Below are 12,565 nucleotides of genomic sequence, written 5' to 3'. Positions count from 1 at the left end.
CAGGCCTGCAGTGATATCCAGCCTTTTGACATTGCAATACTATCTGTTCATCTACAAAGCTCATGCTGGAGAAATGCCCGATCAACTGACAAGGAAAATGTCACACCTCTTAGACCATTTTGAGGACGCTTGTGGTTTTGTGTTGGGCAGGATTCATGCTGTTGTTGCCGAGGGGCTGAGGGTGAACACACCTGGTGGGAGTTTCCATTCAAAGTTCTCTTCTCTTCAAACAAAGACGTTAGAACAGACTTACCTTGTTATATAAGAGTTTGGGATTAACCTCCTAAATTGAGATAATCACTCTTTAGTGAGATTGTTGTGTTGTTAAATGTGATAAAATACAGGAAGTATTTAGCATACAGTCCTTGGCATACTATCAGCTCTCAACAAGTGTTAGTTTCCTTTATATTGCTAATTAAGCAAAGCAGTTTCAAAGGATTATTGGGAAATAATACTGCATTTGCACTATTATAGCAACAATAATTGCTTTCAAAGTGTTAATTCCTTCGATGCTCCTAAAAGCTTTTTTGGTCAGGTACCATCATCACTAATCCAATAAGATGGGTTTTCCAACTTTGATGTTACTGACATTTTGGCCTTCGGATCATTCTTTGTTATGGGACTATTATAAGCACTAGCGGGGGGGTTTGTTTGTTTGTTTTTCTTACTGTCTCCCCCTTCTATTCACTGTGCATCACAAGGAACACCCATGCTGTTGGTGAAAATCAAAACTGTCTCCAAAGTCCCAGTCCCCTGTAGGACTGTGGGTAGAACTTAACTCTGGTTAAGAATGGTAACACTAAGGAAAGGCTGAAATTGATAGTCAGGATGGTTAAATAGTTTTCCTAAGATTCTATTTGCATGATGAGAACTACAAAACATCTTCTGATTACAATGTGCTTTGTAGCATTATTTCAAGTGAATGTTTTCCATATACACAGTGTGTTCACATTGGCATAGCACTCATGTCTAGCAACTCTTCTATTCATATTTCAAAACGTTCTAGAACTAACTTTGAATCACTGCTTATAAACTCACCAGACAATATTTGTGTGGGGAAATTGACAGCTGTGCCATCACAGTAGCTCCACTCTGAGCCAGCAGGTACATTTGAGAGGGGATCTGAGTTCAGAATACAGGTATGAGTTCAAACTAAGGAGCTCCATGGTGAGCAGTCTCCATTTCCTGACAAGTCTGAGCAGCCTGCATTACAAGTCATCACTGCCCAGGCTGTGTTTTATGTTTGGACTGTGAAGACCATCCCAGTCTCCAAGGGATAAATAAACAATGTAAAAAAAAAAAAAAAAAAAAAGCCCCCAAGTGCTTCTCACCCATGTGCTATTGTGAAATAGGAATAACACTCAGAGCCATGGCGATCCAGATGTGGCTTTGTTTTCCTGCCCATCCTGTAGTCATTATCAAATTCCCAAACTCCAAGTTTCAGCCTTCTCCATGTGGAGTAACTGAACTTCTAGGAAGGTGTGAGAATGTTAATAGATTTTAATGCTGTTTCATTCTCTCCTGACTGTTGACATCGACTTTTTCATGCTAAGCAACACTTTCTTCATTACTTCATAAATACATGAATATTTATTACCATGAGGGAAAACATACTACTGTTCGCAGTGACTGCAGCTGAAAAAATGATAATAAACATGAGAGATTAACAGGACTCAAGAGAGTAAGCAGTTTAGGGACAGTAAACTCAGGCCTGTGGAATGTTAAAGCTGTCATCCAAAGAGGAAAGAGAATGTTTCATACATGAAAGAGGATATTAGTTGGCAAAAAAGAACCAAGAGGAGTTTTATATTATACTGTGTAATTACTATGTAATTAACGTTTTCATAAATATTCACACCAGAGTATTTGGGATAGAGTAGCCACAGATATTGAGCATGCGTACATACATATACACATTCATATATGCATACAATTAAAAGCTCAAAAATATGGATATGTAAGAAGCATGGAGGTCTTTGAGCTCAGAGATAAGCATTAGGGCAGTGGTTCTCAACATGTGGGTCACAAACCCTTCAGGAGTCAAATGAGCCTTTCACAGGGTCCTTACATATGCATGTGTATTACATGTTTATGGTGTATGTACATGTGTTCATGTGTGTTTATCCATGTGTGGGCATGTGAAGGCCAGAGTTGGATGTCTTCCTATATTTTTTCCTCCTTGTTTTTTCAGGCAAGGTCTCCATTGTACCTGGAACTAGACCTTTTGGCTGCAATGGTAGATCAGCAAGCCTGTCTGTACCTCTCACACCCAATGTTAGGATTAAAGATACACCCTGCTGTGCCTAGCCTTTATATCATGTGGGGATCTGAACCCAGGTCCTCATGGTTGTACAGCAAGCGCTTTACCCACTGAGCCAATCTCTGGCCAGATGTTTGAGTTTTCCTCATCACCCAACAAGGAATGCTTGAGCTTTATCTAAGAATTCTACAACTATAGTTTTACCCCCTTAGCATCTTGGCCTCTGGTTTATCTAGTTGTGCTTCCACTGTTCCTAGTAAATTACATGTATTAAGTAGATGGTCAGAACTGAATGAATGAAAACAGTCATCCTCTTGACCTCAAGATAGAAATCCTCGGTGCCAGGCAGTGGTGGCACATGCCTTTAATCCCAGCACTCAGAAGGCAGAGGCAGGGGGATCTCTGTGAGTTCGAGGCCAGCCTGGGCTACAGAGTGAGTTCCAGGAAAGGTGCAAAGCTACACAGAGAAACCCTGTCTCAAACAAACAAACAAACAAACAAACAAACAAACAAAACAACAACCACAAAAACAAAACAAAACAACACATCTCAAGTCCCTCAGCTTCTCCTCTGAATACTCTGAGGTGACAGCCATCACTGTATGAATGTTGCTCATTCATTCCATTTCTCAACCAGCTAATATGTTTTGTTCCTCAGTGATCACAGTGTGCCATGCATTCCCAGGACCTCTGGAACCCAAGGCATCGATGTTAACTAGAATTACTATTTTACATCATGTATGCTTTGTATAGATCCAAAAGTTTCGTAGAATGGAGAGAAAGAGATCCTGGTGCTGTCCACTACAGGCAGTGGGGATGTCCCAGGTTATATGATTTGAGTCCTGAAGGATTAGTGAAAGTTATGTAATATGACCATTGAAGTCTTAAGAGACTGTGAAGTGGAAGCCAGTGACTGGCTGGCATGGCTAGGGCAAGGATGGCAGTAGTTTAAAGGCTACTTGGTGAGATGGGGTCAGAGATTTGCATTTTTGTTATACAAAAAAATTAGTAAATTAAAATGCTTCCAACAGCTGATGAGTCCTATTTTTTTTTTTTCAATTTTTAGATGAGAGTGGCAAGGTGGGTGACTGAGTGCCTGTGATATTAGTACAAGCTTAAGTGCCACCAAGTTCCAAATATGTTCTCTGGCCTTCTGGGAAAAAAACCTGCCACTCCAAAGTCATTCCAGATGTTCATGCTATGCCTGAAATTAGAGCCACATTCATTTAGATTCAAGGTTATTACCTACGCACAGTGATGAGTAACATTTAAGTTTCTATCAATCATGGAGCTTTTTCTGTGTTTAAATGATTTTGACTGGTGGGAGTTGGGCTGAGAACAAGAGGTTGTCAGGTGGGTGGGACACAGAATTTACTCAGTTGGCAATACCTTATTGAATTAATTCGGTTTGGTTCAATTTGCTAAATATGTACAGAGCATATACCATATGGAAAATGTGGTGCCTTGCCTCCAGCTTTGGAGATGGGATTCCCTAACTCCTGTTCTCCTCAAGGTTGTGTTCCTTAGGAGCACAGATAGTTATACAACTCACAGGTGATGAGAGGGGCCCTCTAAAGGCACAGAGGTGGAGAGTGTGCAGGTATGTGTCAAGCTGCTGGGAAGGCTATAAGTGACCACCATTTGCAGATGTCAAGATGTAGCCTTTGTTGAATTAGACAGACCTTGGAGTTGACTTGTTCATCTATAAAATAGACAAATGAGTTACTTAACATAAAAACATTGAAATTTATAAAAAAAAAAGCATTTAAATGTTCTTAGTTATCAGCAGAACTCAAATCAGAGATGGGGGAATTTTGATTTAATCTGTGAACTAAACTCCGTGAGCTTTTCGGAAAATGTTCCTTCTTTCACTAGAACATGTTTCACTGGAGAAATCTTTGTGACTTCTGTAGGCAGCTCCATGCATCTCTTGATTTATAGAAGAGGGTAAAACAAGGACAAGGGAGAAGAAGATGACATTGATTTGTGTGGGTGAGAGAATTCTAAATTTCATGAGTCAAATACAATTCCCAAGGACCTGGCAATGCCTGGAGCCTCTGTGAAACTCTTTATATTCTGTCTTTCCTACTGTACAATGTTGTCTATGTTAGCCCAGTGGTCTGGCCTCACATCTGTCTATAGTCCCACACTTGCACTGAAAATTCCTCACTTTTCTATTAAGGCTTTTCATGAATCAAATTGCACACTGTAGAATGTGAATGATCATGAAATGAGAGACCTAAGTATTGAATTTATCCAGGAAATCATGATGGGAAACAGCCCCTTATACTACTGTTTCAGTAACTTGGAACACTAAATGGAATAGATCAAATGCAGAGGATTTTGAATAACTTTCCATTTGTTCTGTCTTCAAACTAAGTACTCATGTTTTTGTCATGATTTAAAAGTGACACATGTCTGAGGGAATGTTCCATGACTTCCTTTTGTCCTGGAAAACAAATGAAAATGTATTATAGATCATGCTCATAGTTTTATATTGAAGTATTGGACATTGTTGAAATACTGATTTCAGACAGCCAGAATTCAGAAGGCAAGAACACTTCCTGAGCAGGTAGCTCGTTCTGTTTGAGCCACTAGGAGGTGTGTGTGCAAAAAGAACCAGCTGCCCCTTGCTTGGCTGCTTATATGTATCTTTTAGTAGAACATAAGAAGACCAGATACGATCCTCAGCGGCTCACTGAGGACCAAAGAGCTGCCAAAAACCCAAACCAAAGTCCACATCTTCTCTAAGTGGCTTTCTGTAGAAATCCAGCCTGCAAATTGCAAACAAGGGCTGGGATTGAGTGGGGAGTCTGCCATGCCACCTTTGTTTTGGTTAGTGGAAGTCCTTTTGAAACCGGCTCCTTTTATCATGCCTTTCTTTTTCAGCCTTTGAGGCCATTTCCTATTCCAGCCTAGTTACAAATTTGAGGACAGGAACTTCTTGCCCAGCTTTGTCATTTTGTAATGCAGATACCCACTCCTCCTGAGCACCCAGGTTTGCTGCCTCCCAAAGAGCTCTGCCTACACTCGCAATTGTTTTTTAATGTGGCTTTGGCTGAACTTGTTCCTAAGAAATGAACATAGCAGGGCACCTCTATCTTGAGCACTGTGGCCATTTCGGAGGACTAAGCCCACTCCCAATACCACACACATGTTCAGAAGCCATGGATGACAGACATTCTGTTTCTAGTACCACAGAGCCTGGGGCCCTAAGCAGCATCTTTGAGGAGAGTAGCAATGCCTAAGACCAACCAAGTCCTTTTCACAGTTATCTACTACCTGTCATTTGAAGACCAGGTGTTCTAACAAACTGATTATATGTTGCACAGTATCCCCTAGATGGTCATCTTAGAAGTAATGCAATATTTTTACATAAGAGAAATATATTAATTATAGGGACTGTTAAAAGGCCGTTTTCTTCAGCCATCTGGGTATGGACATCCTCAGTCTCCATGCTACTAAACTTCTTCTTATTAACCAATAGTTTTGATGTTGAGACTCCTTAAGCCATTTCTAAAATTATAGCATCCTCTGCCCTTAGAATCTATTCATTTTCACTAAAAGTCTCTGTGAAGTAGGTATGTGGGCTTTCTCCCTTCTTCCAACTGAGGACTCAGATATGAAAGATAGTGTACAACCTAGAACCACCACTACAGTGAACTAAGAAAATATGTGTTCTAAATACTTAGCCTCAGGGCCAAGTCCCTGGTCTCCTACTGGGACATGAATGTGACCCTTGGCTGATGCATTCATGCAATATAAAGAGAATCTATAGCACTCACTGGTTAGTATGATGTAACCTGGGTTATATCATTAAATATGCAACTCTCACTTTATTACTGGCTCTTTCTATAAGCTCAGCCAAAGAGCAGCTTACACAATTATCTTTGAAAGATACAAAATCTAAAGGATTCTTTTCAGGGCCTGGCAGATAGCAGATTATCTGGCTGGTAGTGGAGAGATGGTTCTCAGTGATCAGATATCTTCTGCATCTTTGCGTTTACATTGGAAGAGCAGGCTAGATGCCAGAGCAAGATTACCAAGAAATGTGAAATCTATATTCTAACCTTTCTGAGGTTAGAGATATTATACTGTGCTGTAATATTTCTTCTTATGTTTGAGAATCTTGGCATGGTATCAATGAATAAAATAATACAGTGAAAATGTACATTATCATGTGACTTTTTAGTAAAAACATCAAAGTCAAGAAAACCTATTAATATCATTAAATATTGACTTTGCCAGCCAGAAGTTACCTTCTCAGCTTCTTGGACTATGTGTCTGCTTGTTTCTCTTCTCTGCATTTGGCAATGATATCTTGAGCATATGGTGTTGATATGCTAGATTTATGTGTATTTTAAAGACACTGAGTCCACCTCACTTTAAATCTCTCTGCTTAGGGGTCAGCCTACTGTAAAGCTACTTTCATTTTCATAGTGGTCCAACAACACAGTTCTCTTCCATGTTTTCAGGACTAGGGGAACTATATAACAAGAGCTCCTTGTTAACACCCTACAAGCACCAGTGTGGGACTTCCACTTCAATAGAAGGTCATTGAAATGTATTTCCTGAGCTAGTTGCTTATTCCATGGGGCCTTTGCTTATAAACCAGAGCTAAATTTGATACTCTTTTCCATTCAAGGACTATATTACACTCAAACCAGCCTGTATGATGTGAAAATACTGTGGTTCTATGCTTACATTTAATAGAGGCTTTGTATCCTGTTGTCCCATCTTTGTTATAGAAAGGGATATAGTGATAACCACATAGACTATCACATAGGAGAATCTGCATTTTCCATGAGCATCTCTTTGTGTGTTTGTTAGAGAGACAGGGGGAGACAGAGATAGAGACAGACACAGAAAGAGACAGAGAGAAAGAGAGAGACACATGCAGAGATAATGGATATATACACTTATATGCATATTTGTCTTCTTCAAGGAGTAGTCATTTCCATGGCACAGATGGCCATGATTCTTTGAACAGCTTTCTCTGAAGAGCTAAGAACAGATGTAGCTCTGCACTGACCCATTAATATCCCCTCATATGTGTTTTTGTGAATTCTCTTCTGTTACCTTCTCTTTTGATATGTACTCTAATTTCTTAGCAGACTGGGAATACTGGAGGTACTGTGTAGGTGGAAGGTTTCCCCGGTCCCACCCAGCCCCGCAGTCTTGCAGCCGCTTGTAAAATAATCATTCAGAGGCTAATATTAATTACTAATTGTATGGCTATGGGTTAGGCTTCTTGTTAGATAGCTCTTATAACTTAACTCAACCCATTTCTATTCATCTGTATATTACCACATAGCTGTGATATTACTGGTCTGCCAGCATCTTGCTGCTCCATGGGCAGTAGCTGGTGTCTCTTTTTTCTCCTTTCTTCTCTCCATATATCTGCTTGGATTTCCCACCTGCCTCTAAGCTGCCTTGCCATAGGCCAGTGCAGCTTTATTTATCAGCCAATCATAGCAACCCACATTCACAGCATACAGAAAGAAATCCCACAGCAGTCCTGTGTTGTGAAACAGGTTTTCCAAGCAGTGCCAAATTCTTTCAATGTCATAGAGACGATTTAGCAAAGTTTAATCACTTGTCCATGATTATGTTGGTGTTAAAGAATTATTTATTCTTGTTTCTAAGAGTAGCATTAAGCTTCAACCTTCTTAGTACCTGTGTATCTGATACTTGAGTACTCATACTTATAATCCAAGATGCTCAACAATGGGCATATAGCAAAAGTATTTCAAACAAAAGCAATAACTCTTATTTTTCACATTCATTATTTGAAATGTGGGGACCCAGGGTCAGAAGTTACTGATCACTGTTCTGATTTTTGTGAGTGGATATCAGAGCACAGAAATACATGGCCCTTTTATAGTATTAGACTCCAGTCTATCTGAGGACAGAGCTAAGAAACAGCCTCATTGATAATAAGTAGTCTGTGCTCATGTTACAAGTGTGACCCAGGAAAAGCTGTTTTCCCAGAGGAGACTTCTATACGAATGTTCTATTATTGGACCATGATGAGAATCAGGACAGAAACACTTCAACAAAAGTGTTAAGATGTTTGCACTAGAGGGGCATCCCTACAGATCCTTATTAGGAATTTTCATTTAGACAGAATACTTATAATGCGGGTTTGTAGATTTTCCAATCATTCTGGAATCTTCCAGTCCAGGCTTTTAATGCAAGAGAACATAATCATTTGAGGATTAGGTGTTACATTTCCTGGCTGAGTGATCTTGGACAAGTCATCAACTTCTCTGAGTCCCTGTCTCTACATCTCCAAAGTGAGTCTAGTAAATTCTACTCCACTAGGAGATTGTGAGGTTAATATGGGCAATGTATGGAACAGCCAGGTGGCTTGGTACAAGAGGATCTCATGAATACCCCACTGTTGAATCACAGTGAGGTGGAAGCACAGGAGGAGAAGGGACGAGAAGGTAGGAAGAGAATAAGGAGTTTCAGCTAACAGTTGACCACAGTCATAGAGGTCACCTGACATGCTATGGGTCCTCAGATGTCCAGGGCGATGGACAATCTGACTCATCACAGGATATCACATTACAGCTCTGCCCAGGGCCCTGAGTCCACACATTCAGCTATAATGTAAGTGATATTATATTAAAACCTCTAACTCTCATTTGTCAGACATGCTGGAAATATGTTAATGCCATACTTTTTACTTTTACATTTTGAACACTCAGAAATGTGCTTGTTTTAAAAGCATTCTTCCTTGCTTCAAACTAATTTCAACTATTATATTTTCATTTGATCATACATTTCCTCTACTTTTATTAATTTTACTTTTCTTTATATTTTTGTGATAATTATAAGTCCACAGGAAATTCCAAAAGTCATTCAGAGAAGTCCTGTGTACAAAGTACCCAGTCCTCCAACAGTTACACATTACATAATCATAGCACAGTGTCATAATCAGGAGACTGACAGACAGTTGGTACCGTGTTTGTGTGTGTGTGTGTGTGTGTGTGTGTGTGTGTGTGTGTGTGTGTGGTTTCCAGCCATTTTATCACATGCAGATTTGTGTAATGACCACTCTAAGTGTCATAAGGATATACTGCAATACCATATAGATGTGTATACTTTTATCTTTACTTAAATCTTGTTGGCTCATCTGGAATTCATTCAGGTGTTACTGAGAAATAGGTAGTATATTTTCATTTTCTCAGAATGCCTTATAAACCACCATATTTGACACTAATTAGAAATTCTGTCCTTTGGTCCCAGCACAGAACAATTACAAAGCCCAAATCTTTCAGACCTAAGAGCCATTGCTCCTTCCCATCCACTACATTGTGTCCCAAAATTTGAGTCACAGCAGAAGTGAGGTATGATTTTTTTGCCTTTTCCTTTTTTAAAATTTAATTAATTAATTAATTAATTTTACATTCCCATTGCAGCCCCTCCTCCCTCCTCTCTTCTCACTTCCTATTTCCCTCTCCTCTACCCCCTCCTCAGTCCATCCCTCCTCTTTATTTTCTCAGAAAGGGGCAGGCCTCCCCTGGGCATCAGCAAAACATGACCTGTCAAGCTTGCCATAAGACCAAGCACCTCTCCCTGTATTCAGACTGGGCAAGGCAATTCAGCATGAGGAATAGATTCCCAAGAGCCAGCCAAAGCACAAGGAACAGCCCCTGCCTCCATTACCCAGAGTCCTGCAAATAGACCAAGCTACACAACTGTCTCATATATGCGGAGGACTGAGGTCAATCCCATGCAGGCTTCCTGGTTGTTGGTTCAGACTCTGTGAGTTCTCATGAGCAAGGCTAATGGTTTCTATGGGTTTTCCTGCTGTGTCACCAATCCCCCTGATTCCTACAATCCCTCTTCCCTTTCTTCACAGGATTCCCTGAGCTCTGCCCAATGTTTGGCTGTGGGTTTCCAAATCTGCCTCCATCAGTCACTGTATGAAGTCTTTCTGGTGACAACCAGGGTAGTCACCATTCTGATCACAGGGGATGGCCAGTTCAGGCTATGCATCTACTGCTGCCAGGAATCTTAGATGGGGCTGTCCTTGTAGACTTGTGGGAGTTTTCCTTGCATCAGGCTTCTACCAGACCCCCTTTCCAGCCATCTTTCTCAGCACTCTCACCCTCTGCCCACCACCCCAACCTTATTCCTCAAGTTCCTATTCCAACCTGCCACCAGTCCAAGGAGATCTTCTCTGTTTCCCCTTCCCAGGGAGATTCATGCTTCCCCCATTGGGCCCTCCTTCTAACCTTGCCTCTCTGAGTCTGTGGATTGCAGCATGGTTATCCTTGACAGCTTATATCCACATATGAGTGAGCACATACCATGTTTGTCTTTCTGGGTCTGGGTTACCTCACTCAGATGACTTTTTTTTCTAGTTCCATCCATTTCCCTGCAAATTTCAAGATGTCATTGTTTTTGACAGCTAAGTAATACTCCATTGTGTAAATGTACCACATTTTCTTTATCCGTTCTTTGGTTGAGGGGCATCTAGGTTGTTTCCAGGTCCTGGCTATTACAAATAAAGCTGCTATGAGCATAGTTGAGCAAGTGTCCTTTTGGTTTGATTGAACATCCTTTGGGTATATGCCCAAGAGTAGTATAGCTATGTCTTGAGGTACATTGATTCCCAATTTTATGAGAAAACACCATATTGATTTCCAAAGTGGCTGTACAAGCTTGCACTTCCACCAGCAGTGAAGAAGTGTTACCCTTTCTCCACATCCTCTCCAGCATAAAGTGTCATTTGTGTTTTTGATCTTAGCCATTCTGACAGGTTAAGATGCAATCTCAGAGTCGTGTTGATTTGCATTTCCCTGATGGCTAAGGATGATGAACATTTCTCTAAGCATTTCTCTGTCATTTGAGCTTCTGTTGAAAATTCTCTATTTAGGTCTGCCCCCCCCCATTTTTAAATTTGCTTATTTGATTTTTGATGTCTAGTTTCTTGAATTCTTTATATACTTTAGAGATCAGTCCTCTGTCAGATGTGGGGTTGGTAAAGATCTTTTCCCATTCTGTAGGCTGCTGTTTTGTCCTATTGACAGTGTCTTTTGCCTTATAGAGCATTTCAGTTTTTTAAGGTCCTATTTATTAATTGTTAGTCTTAGTGAGAGCTGTCCTTTGACCTTCACAGCATTTAATTAAAAGAAACAACAGTACTTAAACCAGCGTTTTGAGCCACTTCTGCTGACGGTGTGAAATGATTGCCTGTTTATTAATGTTTATCCATTGGTTTCATTGGAAGGACAGGAGATGCTGATCCCTAGGTGGCTTCCTCATGGAAGTGCATCTTAAACACTCAGAGGGGACTGATGTAGCTAAGAGCCTGAGCACCTGAACTCAGAGCAACAACGTTCCAGGTTCCATTGCCATTCTTCATTTCCTTGACTTTCCCTCAATCTTAACTTTCTCATTTATAAATAAGAAAATCTGTGTTTCCCTTGGAGGGATGTCAAGTTTATGGTAATTAAAACATACAACACCTTTAAGTAGGGGAGCCTAGGAAGTATTCTATGATCTTAATCATTCCTAATAATAGACTTCCTTTATTCTGTGGCAAACATATTTTTTGCTCTTTTTAGCATGTGCCTTCAGTTATGACAATGTTCCTTATAACTGTACTACCAGCATGAGAGTCTCGTGGTTAAGAAAATGTGATTGTTGTAAGGGTTAAACACTGCTAATAGTCATTAAGTGGAAATGTGTCCTTTGCTCTCTGGTCTAAGTTTCTAATGACTATGATTTCTTCAGCTGGCATTAAGTGACATCTACTTAGTAACTTTCTGGAAGTGGTTCTGGCATAGAAGCAGCCAAATGTATTCCTAGCATCATTCTACAGGGCATCCATCAGTTAGAGCTCTCTGTGTCCTAACCTAGAGAAGCCATAGCATTGTTGGATGGTGCTAGCTTTGTCTTAGGAGATGAGGCTCCACAGCTCATCAGCCATTCTTCCTTCTCTTGTGGGCATGCCCCATCCCATCCCCCCATGCCACAGCCCTTCCTTTCGCTTAGGATGAGCAGTTTTTCTTCTTAAGGATTCACAATGATTGTGTTCATAGCTGAGCTCTACTGCACACCCTGCTCATCCACCCTCTCCTTCAGAATGCGAGAGGCATGTCTTTATTGACATTCTCTGACAGCTGTCTTGGCTATCCTGTGGTTACAATTAAAGTAAACCCTGATAGTGATTCGGCTCATGTGAATCTTTATACAACACTGAAAGAAGAACCTGGTTTTTGTTTTGTAGTGCTTCGGGTAGAAACTCGATTTTTGCACATGCTGGGCCAAAATCCCAGCCTCAAGATGA

General features: G+C 40.5%; 1 protein-coding gene across 9 annotated transcripts in view; it reads left to right on the top strand.

Moving 5' to 3' along the window:
* Window positions 1–12,565, top strand: part of Sugct (succinyl-CoA:glutarate-CoA transferase) — a 727,080-nt gene that overhangs the window by 541,582 nt on the left and 172,933 nt on the right. The window contains exon 13 of one of the 9 annotated variants that reach the window (XM_076572950.1): window positions 10,130–10,408. The exons of the other annotated variants lie outside the window; for them this stretch is intronic. Coding sequence (XP_076429065.1) covers window positions 10,130–10,288 — 159 coding nt within the window. The 3' untranslated portion in view covers window positions 10,289–10,408. Of the gene's footprint in view, window positions 1–10,129; window positions 10,409–12,565 lie in introns of those variants that run through there. 9 annotated transcript variants of the gene reach the window in all.

Source organism: Peromyscus maniculatus, chromosome 5, assembly GCF_049852395.1.
Source record: "Peromyscus maniculatus bairdii isolate BWxNUB_F1_BW_parent chromosome 5, HU_Pman_BW_mat_3.1, whole genome shotgun sequence".
Taxonomy (NCBI): domain Eukaryota; kingdom Metazoa; phylum Chordata; class Mammalia; order Rodentia; family Cricetidae; genus Peromyscus; species Peromyscus maniculatus.
This window is presented reverse-complemented; position numbering and strand designations above follow the sequence as displayed.